The sequence below is a fragment of the Phacochoerus africanus genome, chromosome X (genome assembly GCF_016906955.1).
Source record: "Phacochoerus africanus isolate WHEZ1 chromosome X, ROS_Pafr_v1, whole genome shotgun sequence".
Classification (NCBI taxonomy): Eukaryota; Metazoa; Chordata; class Mammalia; order Artiodactyla; family Suidae; genus Phacochoerus; species Phacochoerus africanus.
In genome coordinates this window covers 46,422,169-46,438,336 of record NC_062560.1, presented here as the reverse complement: position 1 = coordinate 46,438,336, position 16,168 = coordinate 46,422,169, and the positions used below count along the sequence as shown (strand labels likewise).

At 44.7% G+C, this 16,168-nt stretch overlaps 1 protein-coding gene across 2 annotated transcripts in view; it reads left to right on the top strand.

The window, feature by feature from the left end:
- The first annotated feature begins 11,259 nt into the window (after window positions 1–11,259).
- The window catches only part of DGKK (diacylglycerol kinase kappa), a 169,833-nt gene continuing 164,924 nt past the window's right edge, over window positions 11,260–16,168 (top strand). The window contains exon 1 of one of the 2 annotated variants that reach the window (XM_047765459.1): window positions 11,260–11,955. In XM_047765459.1, coding sequence (XP_047621415.1) covers window positions 11,320–11,955 — 636 coding nt within the window. In that variant the 5' untranslated portion in view covers window positions 11,260–11,319. The remainder of the gene's footprint in view (window positions 11,956–16,168) is intronic. The other variant, XM_047765460.1, reaches the window with a different exon arrangement.

Genomic DNA, 16,168 nt, shown 5'->3' with positions numbered 1-16,168 from the left:
CCAACCAAGTGATTAGAGAGATAGGGCTTTGAGGCAGCTTATATAAGTCCAACTTGATATCGGGGATGGAGGGAGGAGCTAGAGATTGAGTTCAATAATTCAATCAAAAGTGTCTACATAATGAAACCACAATAAAACCTCCAGACACCAAAGTTCAGGTGAGCTTCCTAGTTGGAAATACAGTGATGTGCCAGGAAAGTGATACATTCTGATCCCATGGGGTTGGGGGCAGGTGTTAGAGTACGGAAGCCCCACTTTGGGGTTCCCTCCCAGACCTCATCCTATGGATCCCCTCATTTGACTAGTCCTGATCTGCATCCTTTATAATAAAAATAGAATTGTAAGCATAGCACCTTCTTGAATTCTATGAGTGGTTCTAGAGAATTACCAAATCTGAGGGAGTTCTGGGAAACCCTATGTTTGTAGTCAGTTTGACAGAAATGTGAGTCACCTGGGTACCCCTGCATTTGTGGCTGGCATATGAAAGGAGGGCAATCTTGTTGAGAACTGTATATCTAACCAGTGAATTCTGTGCTAACTCCAGGAACTTAGTGTCAGAATTGCATTGTAGTATTGTAGAAAAGTTGGAAGATAAAACTGAGGAAATATCCTAGAGGTAGAGCAAATTGACAAAGAGAAGCAGAATAGAAAATAAAATATAAGCAAATTACAGGATGAGTCCTGACAGTCCAACATAAGAATGATATGACTTCCAGGAAAAAAAAGTCAGAAAAACTGGAAAGAAAAACATGAAATAAATAATTCAAGAAAATTTATCAGAACATGGATGGATCTAGAGATTTTCATAATAATCGAAGTAAGTCAGAAAGACAAATATCATATGATATCACTAATATGTGTAATCTAATAAAAATTATACAAAGGAACTTATTTATAAAACAGAAACTAACTCAAAGATTTGGAAACCAAACTTACGATTACCAAAGGGGAAACACTGAGGGGGAGGATAAATTAGGAGTTTAGGTTTAACATATACACACTGCTATATATGAAATAGATAAATAATAAGGAACTACTCTATAGCACAGGGAACTCTACTCAATACTTTGCAATAACCTACATGGGAAAAGGATCTGAAAAAGAATGGATATATGTATAACTGCTTCACTTTGCTGTACACCTGAAACTAACACAACATTGTAAGTCAACTATATTCCAATACAATTTTTTAATTTAAAAAAATAAAGAAAATTTATCAGATTTAAAAGACAGTTTTAAGATTTAAAGGGCCCACAAAATGCCCAGCATAGGAGTTCCCATAGTGGTGCAGCAGAAATGAATCCTACTAGGAACCATGAGGTTTGATCCTGGCCTCGCTCAGTGGATTAAGGATCTGGCATTGCCACGAGCTGTGGTGTAGGTCGCAGATCCTGCGCTGCTGTGGCTGTGATGTAGGCTGGCAGCTCCAACTTCAAATCAGTCCTTAGCCTGTGAACTTCCATATGCCACAGGCAGTCCTAAAAAGCAAAAAAAAAAAAAAAAACAAATTAAAAATAAAAACATTTTTAAAAAAATGCCCAGCATAATGGAAGAAAATAGACAGGCACTAGGGTGTATCAGTGTGACGTTGCACAACAAAGGCAAAACAAAGAATTTAACAACTTCCACAGAAGAAAAAATTAAAGTAACTTACAATAGATCAGACATAAGAATGACTTCAGGTTTTTCAAAAGTTAGGAACTAGAAGACAATGCAGCAATGTCTTTAAAGCTATTAGAGATATCACAGGACAAGTGCAGTGCCACAGATCTAGAGAAAAATTAGGTCGTGTTGGAGAAATTCAAAAGGACGTCTTCCAGAAGATGAAATTGACAGAAAAGCCAATGTTCTCAATGCTTTCAATCTTCACATATTAGGAGATTTAGTCAATTAGAGAACAGGTTATAGATGAAGTAATGTTAAGTATAGGGAAAATTAAGAAATTGAATAAACAAGACAATTACCAGCTCCATTAAAAACAAACAGATGTGCAAGAAAGGAAAGGTAATCATAGCATGCTACATAACTCTGCTGTGAATATGATTTCCATAGTAATGATAATGTAAACACTGAATATGGATATAATCAAACTGAGACATAACCATACCAGGAGAGTGGTGAAATGGGAAATTCATGTTTGTGTGTGCACGAGGGCTGTTGGTGATGATGAGCTAAACTGTCCTTTTCCAAAGAATGCTTTAATCTGGAAATTATGTATTAGCTTTGTACGTTATTTGGCTAAAGGAGTTCAAAGTAGTTGCCTCTAAGGAGTAGATAATTGGGGGAGGGCACACTGACAGCTGTGCCAAATAACTTTGTTTCTTTCAAATACATATAAAAGTTGTAGAAAATAAAAACTACTTTTAAAAGAAAATTCAAATCAGATCATGTCACCAAATTGCTTAAAACTCCTAGCGGTTTACCATTGCAATTGGAATAAAATCCTAATTCTTTCCCATGACACACATGGCTCATCATGATCTGAGTCATGCCTATCTTGCTTCAACTCATACCACTTCCCTGCCCCCCAATACCTTCACTCCAGCCTCTCTGGTCTGCTTTCTTTTCCTCAAACACAACAAGCTTGACCCCATCTCAAAGCCTTTGTGCTTGTTGTTCCCTCTGCCTAGTCCACACAGATCTTTGCTTGGCTGGATCCTATTTTCATTCAGGACTCACCTGAAAGTTGCATCTTTAGAGATGCCTTCCACAATCAGACAAACCCCAATTGAGGGATAGTCTAAAAGTCCACTGACCTGGAGTCTTCAAAAATATCAGTGTTGGAATGCCTGCTGTGGCTGAGTGGGTCAAGAATCTGACTGCAGCAGCTCAGGTCGCTGCAGAGGTACAGATTTGATCCCAGCTTTGCACAGTGAGTTAAAAGATCTGGTGTTGCCACTGCTGCTGTGTAGGTCGCAGCTACAGCTCGGATTCAATCCCTGGCCTAGGAACTTTCATATGCCATGAGTGCAGCCATTAAAAAAAAATCAGTGTCATGAAAGACAAATAAAAACAGGGATTAAATAGTCTATATTAAAGAAGACTAAAGAGACAACAACTACATGCAATTTATGACTTTGCTCTCTATTTTTAAAAGCTATACAGAGCATTATTGGGACGATTGGAAAAATTTTAATATATTTTGTATATTAGATAATATTGTCATTAAAATTTACTGAATGTGGTAATTATATTGTGTATTACAAGGGTTTCTTATTTTATTTAAAAATTTTTATTAAAGCATAGTTGATTTACAATGTTATGCCAACTTCTGCTGTACAGCAAACTGACCCAGTCATATATAATACACACACATACACATTCTTTTCCTCGTGCTGTCTTCCATCATGTTCTAACCCAAGAGACTGGATATAATTCCTTGTACTATACAGTAGGACTTCATTGCTTATCATCCTAAATGTAATAGTTTGCATGTACTAACCCCAAATTCCCAGCCCAGCCCAATCCCTCTCCCTTCCCCTTGGCAACCACAAGTCTGTTCTCTGTTTCTATTTTGTATATAGGTTCATTTGTGCCATATTTTAGATTCCACATATAAGTGATATCACATGGTATTTGAATCTCTCTTTCTGACTTCCTTCACTTAGTATGAGAATCTCTAGTTTTATCCATGTTGCTCCAAATGGCATTATTTCATTTTTATGGCTGAGTAGTATTCCATTATATATATGTACCACATCTTAATCCATTCATCTGTCGATGAACATTTAGATTGTCTCCATGTCTTAGATACTGTGAATAATGCTGCAATGAACTTGAGGGTGCATGTATCTTTTTTGAATCTTTTTGAATTATAGTTTTGTCTGGATATAGGCCCAGGAGTAGGATTGCTGGATTGTATGGTAGTTCTATGTTTAGTTTTCTAAGGAACCCTCCATACTGTTTTCCATAGTGGTTGTACCAACTTACATTCCCACCAACAGTATAAGAAGGTTCCCTTTCTCCACACACTCTCTGGCATTTGTTATTTGCAGATTTATTAATGATGGCCATTCTGACTGGTGTGAGGCGGTACCTCGTTGTAGTTTTGATTTGCATCTCTACTAATTAGTGATGAGCATCTTTTCATGTGCCTATGGGTGGAATGTGATAATGTCTGCAACTAACTTTTGTATGATTCAAAGCAGGGGTGGGGGTAGTTTATAGATATCAAGTAAATGTGGAAAAAATGTTAACAACTATATAATGAAAAATGTATGGTTTCGTGGTTTTATTCTTGCAACTTTTCTGTAGAATTGATAACTTTCCAATTCAAAAGTTGGTGGAAAAAATCTTGAATTTTATTTAGTATGTTTGTTGATAGTCATATTGGTGATGTAATCCCAAACTATTTTGCATACATTATAGGATTAAACAAATGAGTAAAAATATTGACCAAAGTAACCCTCTAGAAACTTTCTACCACATCTTGTTTTGTTTTCTTCAAGGCATTTATCATTTCTAAAACATTCATTTTATGTTTTTGCTTGTCTGTTTAATGTCTCTACTTCCCCAGCCTCTACCCCATAAATGCTATTTGAGCAGAGATGATATCTGTCTTATTTACTTGTGAATCCCCAGCATTCAAGTAAGTGCCTACCTAACACATAGTAGATGTTCAATAATTACTTGTAGAATGAATGAATGAAGCAATCCCAAAAAACCTGGTTAGGAACAATTGTCAGGCAGCTGAAATTTTGGTCTAGGGCCAAATTAAGACTCTAAGACCCAGCTGGGAAAGGGCCTTGTTATTGCAGGGAGAAAAAGGAGAGGTAACTCAGCCTCATTCTGGCATTTGGAATGTGGTTAAAGGGAATAAAACCTACCAGAAATGCCAATGACCCGAAATGTTACAACTAGAGGATAGGGACTTAAAACTAAAAGGTGACAGGGGGTTTCTGGAAATGTCTTTTTTAATGCTTTAATCTCCATCCAAGACAACCAAGTTAAGTGACACCTTGTCCTTGCAAGTCACTTCAATTGTATAAAGACACTTCCCTGAAATTCCCTCTTCCCACAGAGCCAGTGAATTGTGCATTATGAGCTAACTCTCAGTAATGGAAGAGAAAAAGAGGCACCTAAGAACATGGTAGGTAATTCTTTGGAAGAAAGGAAAGCTCCCTTACTCACCAGCTCTTTTCATCACAGCAATTCTACCTATCCATCTCTCTTTTTCTTAATTTCCTTTCCCTATCTGTTTCTCCCTCCTCCACCACCCCTCATCACCAGGTTGGTGTTTGTGGAGGGTGGTAGGGTACTAAAGTAATTTTGTGCAAGAACAATCCTTACTGAAAGAATCTTTTTTTGGGGTTGGGTTCCCAATGTGGCTCAGCAGGTTATGAACTCAACTAGTACCCACGAGGATGCAGGTTCGATCCCTGACCTCATGCAGTGTGTTAAGGATCTGGCTTTGCAGAGAGCTGGGGTGTAGGTCACAGATGCAGCTCGGATCTGGCATTGCTATGACTGTGATGTAGACTAGCAGCTGCAGCTCTGATTCGACCCTTAGCCTGGGAACATCTATATGCCACAGGTACAGCCCTAAAAAAAAAAAAAAAAGGAAATTTTTTCACTTTTGGATAAAGACACACACACATTCAAATATTGAGAATGAGTAATGCAGTTTTCTGCCTGCCTCTATTATTGCCATTTCTAAGACACAATCTTTTCCACGCTTTCTAAACACTATCACTTTAGGAATACTATGAGCTCAACACTCTCCCCTACCCCCACCCTACACCCCTCACACACCTGTGCACTGTCACACCAAATTCTACCACTACTTTTTTTATGGCATTAGAGCAATCTGTTTTCTCTCATTACTTCAAGCTCAGTCTAGGTCCTTGAAAGTTCTTTACTGGATGGTTGTTTGTCATCAGCTCTCCCCCATATCTAAGCCATAGTAAGTCAAAAATTTTGCAAAGATCCATTTTTTCTTATTCTCCTTCAAATTGTCCTCAATCTCTTAATCTGCTTCAGGTCCACTCCTGCCTGCCTAAGAATACTTTTCTCTCATCTTCTCCATTCTGCCGGTCATATATTATCAATTAGAATTTCAAATTATGAATTTCATTAGCATGTTGAATCCATGGAAGGCAAATAACCCAAAGGTATAGGCAGGTGGTTAAGCAGGTTGGACCAGCAGCCTTGGTAATGCAGATGTGAAACCAGAGGTTGCAACAAAAATCAAGAATCATGATTTCACAAATGACCCTGAAATAACTGGACACCAGCTCAAGGGGAACAAAGTAGATTTGTAAATGCTTCCAGAACACAGTACACAGTGAAGGATCATTTTTCTCCCTAGTTTTACCATTTTACCTGTCACCACCCCATATTCAAACAATCTTCTTTGGCTCCCAGTTACCTTCAAAAGCAAATCTTCAAACCCTTCAGTCTAACATTCAATACCTTTTACATCTTCCCTTCTTCCTACCACTTATTCTGCTCTAACCTCATCTCTCACCAATCCTTGCTATGGTCCTCCTACCTCAACCAGCCTGGAGTATTCTCACCACCAGGTTTACAATTCTTGCTCCTCTCCTTTCCACTTCCTTCTTGCTAATCCATATTAACTGCATCATTAAGACTCACGTCAAGCCTGTGCCCTTCCAAGAAGCTTTCCCTGATTCACTCACAGTGTCACTGATAGTTTGTGCTAGAACAGAATTTAAAGCTAGCTGATCAAGTTCAACTTTACTTCCCCACCCCCATTTTTCAGATGAGAAAACCTGAAGCCCAAAGATATTAAATGATATGTATAAGCTCATGCCGTGAGTTTAGTGAAAGGAACTTAACCTGAAGCCAGAGTTCCTGACTGCCTTTGCAATTTCCTTTCTACACTGACACTTTGTTCTCACTGTCACACCCCCCACAAACAAGTACGAAGTTTGGCGTCATGATCATAAACTGACACCTGTGTTCAGATTGGTTTTCACCTCTATTTGCCTTAACTACCAAGTTCTAAAATTTGTCGAGGAAAGGAATAATGTCTAATATTTCTGCCCCATCTTCTCCTTCCCAATGGCACCTAAAAGGGCTATATATACCTCAGACTGGCAGTAAATGTGTTTTAACTGTGGAGTGCTTCACTTTAAGAAAATATAAGAACGGAACCAATAAAATAAGTATACTCTGGGTGGACTATTATATTACATACATATTCAAAAAGTTCCTCTAAACAGGGACATCCTAGGGGGTGAGCTTTGTTACAGATCATTAACTACCACCCAGAGAAAGAGTGAGTGCTGAGAAACCTCAGGGTAAGAATGGCAGAATGACTGCTCCTCTTACAGGCTTGAGAAATAGAAGGGCATTAAGGCAGGCTTCCCACTTTGCAATGGAGCAGATTTACGCAGCAATCCCCAACTCAGCGCTAAGCTCTGGGAGTTGAGTGACACAAGTTCTAAACTTCTGTTCCACCACTAATTATCTTTGTGACCTAAGACCTATCACTTAATCTCAATGGACTTGTGTTTTCTCATCTGTAAAAGGTTAGGGAATGGGGGTGTGGGACAGAAGTCCAGACTTGCTCTGCTTCACACATTTGTTGTGAGGCTCAAGTGAGATAATACATGTGAACATACTTTAAAAAGCAAAGGCATTATATGAATAGAAGGTATTAACTTTTTAACTCCCAATCCTGTATCAATTAAATCCTAGGAGACAAGAGCAAGGGAAGGCTACAGGTTAGCATATTAAGCCCATCAAAATTAATTGTCTGAATCCTCTACCTTGCCCAGTAAATGTTGTTCTTCACCCCATCTCTTTATTTTATTTGGTAGAGTATTATAAAGGTTGCTATTTTGGCTTTGCACATTGCCAAGGTGGCAGAAGTGGGGGAGGCTGCCAGCTGCTAAGACTCAGGAGAGGCACCTATTTCCTCCCTAAATTGCTCTAAAAGGGAGGGTTTAGGAAAATTGAAGCTATTGGTCGAGGGAAAAAGAGCTTGCACTCTAGCTCTGCAGTGTCACACTCTCATTCAATAATGAAAATAAAATGAGAAGAAAAGAAAGATAAGAGCTTTAATTTTGCCACATTTCTTGGGTTTTCTCTCCTTTGCCTCTCCAGAACTCCTAACATGCCTGAAATCAAAGGATCTCTGTCCTGACTTGGATGGACTTTATTTTAGGTGGATTAGGATAAATACTGGGGGTGGGGGTGAGGTAGCCCATTATATACTCAAAGATATGAGCTCACTGTACTGATCTGTCCTTCATCCAGCCCTATTGAGTAACATATAACATGCCCCAAAGTTCCAGGTTAGGGACCATATCTGCTCTGGGATGTCCAGAACCACGTCCACCCACACCTCTGTGGAGATGGTCATCATTCTTATTCTTATGTAGCTCTTGGTCCTTATGTCAGTATCGTTCAATTAGAAAAGAGCCTCTTAGGAGATCATCAATCATCTGAAATATCAAACACTGTTTAAAAGCAATGCAGAAACAAAAAAGACACCCTAACCAGTAACCTACAATGAATCATCCATTTAGCAAACATTTCCTGAATCCTTACTATGACCTGAGCCCTGGCTTACGTTTTGAGGAAAATACAACAAGCATTTAAGTAAAGCTATTAAGAGACCAGTAGACTGTGGGGGAGAGGAAGGTGCAGGTAAGATACAGCAAAAGTGTCTTCCAAGTCAGACACCCATCAACCATCCTCTCCCTTCTCCCTCCCTCGCCCCACCCCCATGGTCCCACGTAAAGCACTGTATTCAACGCTGGGCTGAGGAGAGACTAAAAGGCAAAACAAAACCTTTTTGTAACTTAGGGCAATAAGGCAGCTTGTGATGTGCTGAGAATTTTTTAATTAATTTAATCATAATACAGGCCAGTCATGTCTCTTTAGTAACCCACCCTAATGGAGCAAAAGCCATGCAAAAACAACTATTTTAACATTCACTGTCAAACTGACCTTGCAGTAAGAGTTTACATCATACATTTTGGATTCCCTGTGATTAAGTATAGAATTATAGACATGAGTATCAATGAACATATATAAAGCAATAGCTCCAAGTTGTCCCCTGGTGGTGTCCTGCTTGATGACACCCTGGTTTATGCCAAACTCCATCCCATGACTTTCTAAACCAAGAGGCCATTCTACTCAGTGATGCTACCATTTTCAGGCCTCCTAACCAAGATGCCAGGGTTTAGTGAAAATAAGCTTTAAATGTGAGGTTATGGTCCCCTCTAAGGACTGAGATTTCCCCAAAATCTGAAAGCCTGAGATGTGAGCTCCAAGCATAGGCTTACTGGCTGGTCAGATCTGGCATCTGTATGTGACAGTCCTAACCCCTTAGGGTTAAAAGAAGCTTGGCTGCTTGCATGTGGGATAAAAAAGAGGAGAAAAACCCCAAGGAGGATGAAGAGGATGGGCCCCCTGTGTGGGTTTACTGGAAGGAGGCCTGCCGTCAGTGAGGGGCTCACCTCCCTCCCCCGACCCCCCCACCCGCCCGTGTTCCCCAGCCCCAGAGGTTAAGGATGGTCTCTGAAAAAGCTTAGTAGCTGCCAAGCAATGTAACCCTTCTCCAGAAGAGTGGGCTTAGGCTGTGACGCTGCAGTGAGGATCTGGGAAATGTAGATCTCATCAGAAATTCTGGTCTTTGGAGGGGGCTAGGTTACACTGTCTTCTGCCCTGTTATTTACTGTTGGGACGTGGCGTAGGGAAGAGAAAAATGCCGCAGGTTCTAGAAAATTCTAGATGGGTCAGTGTCAGTTGGCAAAAGAAGAAGGATTGGTGGAGGATATGGTCTGGGAAGAGAGGGTGAAAGGAGGGGCTGCAGAAGGAGGGCTGCCACCCACAACTGCAGCATTATGTGTGTCGGAGATAAATTCACTTGTCAAATTTCAAATTAGGTTTATAGGTGCTCCTCCCCCATCCCCCCCCACCACACACACACACACACACACACACACACACACACACACAGCAGTGGCTTAACGGGTGGTCTTCTCAATTGCAAAATTGCAATTTTGCAGTACATTGGCGTCTAAAGTCTAGGTCTGACTGAGGTGATGGTCTGTACGTGACTAACAATCAAGAGAGATTTAAAGTCTCCCAATGTGGTGGGAAGGGTGCTGCGACAGAGACCGGCAGTTCTCTTCGCACAAGAGTCTTTAATCCCTAATGTCAGGGTGCTTCCGAGGTATCATGAGGTGAAAAAGGTATGGGTGTTGCAGTGAATTTCCCCCTAGCCCAAGATACACACACACACATTAACAAGTTCGCTAAAAAGTCCTCCTGATGCTTGGGAAGTCCAGCTAAAAGCAAAAGGCAGTCTCCCATGGCAAAGGCGAGGCAGATAGACGCCAGGATCGCTGCGGAGACACCGGCAGCCTCCGCTCCGGAGCGCGCAGCCCAGCCGCCGCTACCCGGGCACTCTTGCCTCGCTCTCGGGGCTACATCTGCAGGCTGCGGAAAGCCAGGGCTCTCGCCCACCCTCGTCACACACCTTTCCCGAAGCACACCCCCAAACCCTGAACCCAACGGCAAACATCTCGGATCTGGCCAAGCTCAGAAATGCAAAAACTGAGAGGGGGAACAAATTTTACTTCAATCTAAAGGATTGAGCGCGCGCGCGCACACACACACACACATTTTACTTCAACCCAAAGGATCGAACACACACAGAGGCATACAGAGATACACACACACCCCAACCCCTTGCCGCTTAATTTCTTTTCCCGGGTTAGAAAAAAGGATTACTTGCCCACAGAGGCTTGGAGATGGGGGGCAAGAGGTTGGTCCGAGGCTAGGTTCACCTGCTGCTGAGGTGAGAGAGAGCAGGCACAGGATGGAAGCTGTTCTGAGCAGCAGCTCACAGCTGAGTGGTTAGGAGGGGGTTGCAAAGACCCTCAAGTTCGCCTCTAGCTTTTTTTTTTTTTTTTTTGTATTCGCGTCACTAAAGGGTTAAACGCGGCCAGGCTCCAACCGCCCCCCCACGCCTCCCCACGCCTCCCCACTCCCCCTCCCCTTTTTGTCTCCCCCCCCCCTTCCCCCCCCCCCCCGCACGTCGCTAGGAGGTCATCAAGCGCTCTGTCCAGTCCGCGTTCGCAAGCCCCTCTGCTTCCCGCCCATCGGACCCGTGGCTGCTTACGAAGAGGTGTGCGCTCACCGAGGGGCGTGTTCCAGCACTGGGAGACGCCGAACGCCCCCGGGTTAGACCTCAGAGCGAAGCCAGCCATGGAACGGGGCGGGGGAAAGTTTGGCACCCTGCAAGGGGTTGTCGAACTGGGGTGGGCGGGGCGCCCGAGGGTACTTTAGCCCTCCGAATTTAGGGGCGCCGGCTGCCGGGACCTGAGGCGGTGTGCGGCCATGGACCGCGGAGCTGCGGCGGCCCAGGGCACTGCCCCGCCTCAGGATGGAGAGCAGCCCGCAGAGTCTCCGGAGCCGCCACCGCCGTGGCCGCCGCCGCAGCCGCCGCCGCCACCGCCGGCGCGGGTTCCTCCGCTGCTCCACGCGCCTTTGCCAGAACCCGCACCGCAGTTCTGTCCAGAGCCTGCTCCAGAACCCGGTCCGGAGGCGACCCCAGAACCAGCTACAGAACTAGACACAGAACCGATCCCAGAACCAGAGACAGAACCGGCCCTAGAGCCAACCCCAGAACCAGCCCCAGAACTAGATGTAGAATCGTTCTCAGAACCAGCCACGGAACCGGCCCCCGAGCCGGCCCCAGAACCAGCCCCAGAACCGGTCCCCGAGCCGGCCCCAGAACCAGCCCCAGATCCGGCCCCAGAGCCGATCCCAGTACCAGCCGTAGAACCGGCCCCCGGGCCGGCCCCAGAACCAGCCACAGAACCAGCCACAGAGTTCTGCCCTGAGCCGGCTCAAGTGTCCCGTCCGGAGCCGAGCCCAGCACCACGTCTATTGCAGTGCCCAGTGGTCGCTCCAGAGAGGGGTCTAAAGACCTCTCCATCGCCCCGAACGCCAGTGCTGCTGTCCAGTATAAAGGTAAGGAAAAAAAACACCCCCGCGGGGCAGGATGGAAAGAAGCCAGTCGAGGCCAGAGGTCTACCCAGCTCTCGGGACTCTGGGCACCCTTCGCATCCCATTTGGCTACCACCGGCTAGCAAAGATGCGGAAAGATGCGGGAATGGGGGAGCCCGGGGGAATGGGAAGCGGTTCGGAGGCGGGAAGCAACATGTGGAAGTGAGATTGGGCTGTTTGGGGCTACAAACAGAGGCGATGGCACTGGTTGGGAGCCCGAGCAGTTTTCCCCCAGAGAAGTGACAGTGCGGTGAGCGCCTGTATCTTGAAAAAGAAGAGGAAGATGGACCAGGGAGCGCAAGAGACCTAGCGAGGTGTTTGGGGCTGGCCCAGGGTACACAGGGATGGGGTTGCGTGAGGGCGGTGGGACACACCTCTTAGCCGCGGTCACTGCCGCAGAGGCCCAAGCTGCGGAGCCGCAACAGTCTGCTTGGCCCCCTCCTTGCCACTGGCGAGGGGGTCTTCAGCTAGGATGCAACTAACTGGCAGCGCTCCGGGGGGTGGGGGGTGGCCAGCGCCTCTGCGGGCTGCTGGGCGCTGGTACTCCGGGTGGAGATGAGGGGTTGGGCGACGCCCACGCGCACTGCAGGGGAAGGGCAGGGTTCGCAGGGGAGGAGGGGGAGAGCATGCGTGTGTCGAAGCCACCATTCCATCTGTCTGCAGGATTTCCTGGCAGGTAGGTGCAAACACAGTGGTACAGTGATGGGCCGCGTCACAAGCGGGTGACTGGCATCCCGCACCAGTGCCAGTTGGATTGGTACAGGAGTCCCGGTTTAGAGACACGAAAATAGGACTTGGTATTTGAGAGCGTGTGAATGGGAACCCCCATCTCTTCCAGTCTTCAGAGATGCCTTCTTAAACGTTGCGCTTAACCAGGAGACCAGCGGAGGATCCTCGGACAGCCGCTCAGGGCGCAGGGGGAGGGGGACTAGGAGAGAAGAAGGTTTTCGTGTTTGCCTTGGACCCTTGAAACCCTGTCTGCCCTTCAGAAGGAATTTGTCTTTCTTGTCTTCTCTGTGCTCCCCCTACTCTTCGTTTTTCCTAAACTTCGTTCCACAAGATTGTGAAAATCGTTATGATGCACGCATACACCTTCATTTAGCTTGCCCCCAAAGAAAAACAAAACACAGAAACAAAGAAATAAAACACCACACCAACAATGCTCATTGATCCTGCTGCCTAGCAGGCATAGGGATAAGGCTCTGGATTCCTTCTGCTCTGGAGTGCACACTTGTAGAATGTAGGGGAAGGGGGCAGAGGTTAGCGTCTCAAAATGGAAATGGAAGCGCTGGTTGCTTCCTGACTTACAAGGCTTGAATTTGCAAAATAACTGCAATGATAAATGACCAAAAAAGAAGAAAGCTAAAGGGTAAAGTTTCACAGGGGGGAAAAAAAAAAGTGCAGAGGCTTCAAAAGAAATAAAATAGGACTCTAGGAGACTAAGACAATTTTTTTTTTAATCCAACAACCCCAGCTCTCACCAGGGGTTGGATCTCCCCCCCTCTCCTGCAGCAGCCCTTCCTGCAGTAACCTCCAGAAGGGATAGGGTGGGGGCAGCTAGACCTGGGAAATCACCCTAATCAGGTGCTTGCTCCTGGCTCTGCAAGTTTGCGTCAAGCTGGTGAGAGGGAGACCAGCAGGGATCACCTGACTTATGGCCTTCTTAAGTGAGATTCTGAGACCTTGACTGAGAACAGACCCCTGGGGGCTTGAGAGGGAGACCAACAGGGATCACCTGACTTTTGGCCTTCTTAAGTGAGATTCTGAGAACTCGATTGAGAACTGACCCCCGGGGGCTTAATTACCAGTATGGTCAGCGAATATATGGCCTCTTTGGCCTCCGGATGACTGACTGAAGGCCAGGAGTTCTAGGGATGAGCCCTGTGACAGTGGGAAAGCATCTCTTACCACCTGGACAACAAAATGTCTGTTACCCAACAACTAAGGAGGGTTAGCTTCTTCTACATAGTATCCATTCAGGCGTGCTGGCCAACTGATCCCCACGCACTTGGCAGCCTTGCCAGGGGGACCACCTCCCCCTGGTTTGATTTTGCCAAATAGAGCTGGTCATTTGTTCACTTAGCATCTTCTTAAGAACCCTGACAATCTGTGAAGACGGCCATGTAAATGAACCCGTCAATGGCTTTAGAGGATTTTTGAAGGATGCAAAGATCTGGGGAAATGCTAAAACTGCTGGGAGCACAACCCTTCTCCACACCCTAGGTGTTGCTATGCAATCGCTCTCTGGTGCAGATGAGACCATCTGATCTTCAGTGATAGGACCAATTTCTGCTGCATTCTCCTCAGGCAAATAGCGCCCATAACCAGCTGACTTGCAACCTAACAGGTTGCCATCTTAGCTAGGGTTGCATTGTTCTCAGACACTGCCTCCTTGAGGCAAGCTTGGGGAATCTCTCTCTCTCTCTCTCTCTCTCTCTCTCTCTCTCTCTCTCTCTCTCTCTCTCTCTCTCTCTCTCTCTCACACACACACACACACACACACACACACACATTCATGTACACACAATCTGAGAGATCAAAACGAGATATAGCTCTCATGGTACAAGGAAATCCTACGTGGTAAATACAGCACAGTCAGTACCAGTAGCATGAAACTAGCCTAAGTCAAAGGAGAAAATGAGCAAAACCGAGGGTTTGAATGTGACTGCAGATTTCCCCCAGATAACTTTGCCAACCCGTACTGCAGTATATCTTCCAGTGTGTGGTCTGCTCTCTTTGGGGGTTTCAGAACCGGCTGGTTGCAAATCTGTGACAAGCATGAGGGTAGGAGCTGAGATAAGGGGCTCCTGTTTTCTTTCTGAATAGCTACCAGGATAACAGTTTATGATCCAAACCTGTCTATTTCTTTCCTTTCTGAAATGGTTTAATTTCCAGGAAATGAGCCGTGGTCTCCCACCTGGTGGCAGCAAGTGTAAGTAAAGACGTGTGAATTGGTTCTTTAACAATAGTATGACTCTCTTGGGGGGAGCGGGGCTTCCACGTGGACCCTATTTGCTTCTCTCCCCTCAGCCGTGGTTGAAGAAAGACAGTTTATATTTTTAGTCATTGGGTTCTGTCCAGCTCTGAAGTTATAATCACACCATACAGGTGATGGATGAAAATCTGAAAAGAAATACACATTTGTGGCTTTTATTTCTGAGGTGGGGAGGGGTCTGTGTATCCTTCCGTCCTAATGACTACACAGCAATTACCCTTATACTCCGAACCATAACAGAACAGTTTCCTGATATTGTTTGCCCACGTTTTCCTGCTAAGTAGCGAGCATTTGCTTATTTGACATCTGGTAATGCTTGCCGGAATGTTGTATTAACTCACCTACGCCTGAGCTTCTCAAAGGTAGATACTGTCTCTCCCCCCCCAGTGCCTAACATGATTCAGCCCTCCCTACGTTTGCTCAATAAACACTTGCTGAGGCTTGAAACCTATCAAGTCCATTTTCTGCAATGACGTAGAGACTGCTGCTGTGAATGAATAAAAGCGCATTCTCACTCGTTTCAGAGTGAGAAGTAAATGCTTATTTAAATAGCCTGGAATATATAGCCCTTAAGGAAATGCAGTCAATCTTTCCATTTTCAGAATGGATGTCGGAACCATAATTAAGAAGCAAATTACTAACAATTAAAAAAAAAAAAGATTTGGAAATTGTCCTTATCCCCTGAAGTCCCGGCAGCAGCCGCCTAATGGTGATGTTGTTGGTTTCAGGGGTAATAAATTTTTTTCCTAAGTGAATGGAATTTCTGCAGTGATTATAAACAGCTTCAGGATTGTAGAGTCAAATGTTTAACCTGTTGAAGGTCAGGATGGAATTACTTTCTTTCCTCTAAGATTCTTTCCCCCCTCCTTGCCAGCTTTTGGTGGTACTCTCTGATTTATTTGGTATATTCTGAGAGCTCCTGAATATTTGCTGCAGGATGTTCTAAAAAAGATAATGAGATTTTTGGCCAGTGGTCTTTCTTTTCTGAGAATACAGTTCTTATATGTTTACTAAAATCTCCAACTGGGACTTCTGCAGATCGACAGCCCCCAAAGCAAGGCTGAGCCATCAGTCATCCAGTGTGCTTCCAAGGAAGGGGATAAATCCACAGAGGCCAGGGAAGCATTCAGGGTGTTATAATAAGGATTATATAATTCCTACTGCCAGTATGGCACTTTACAG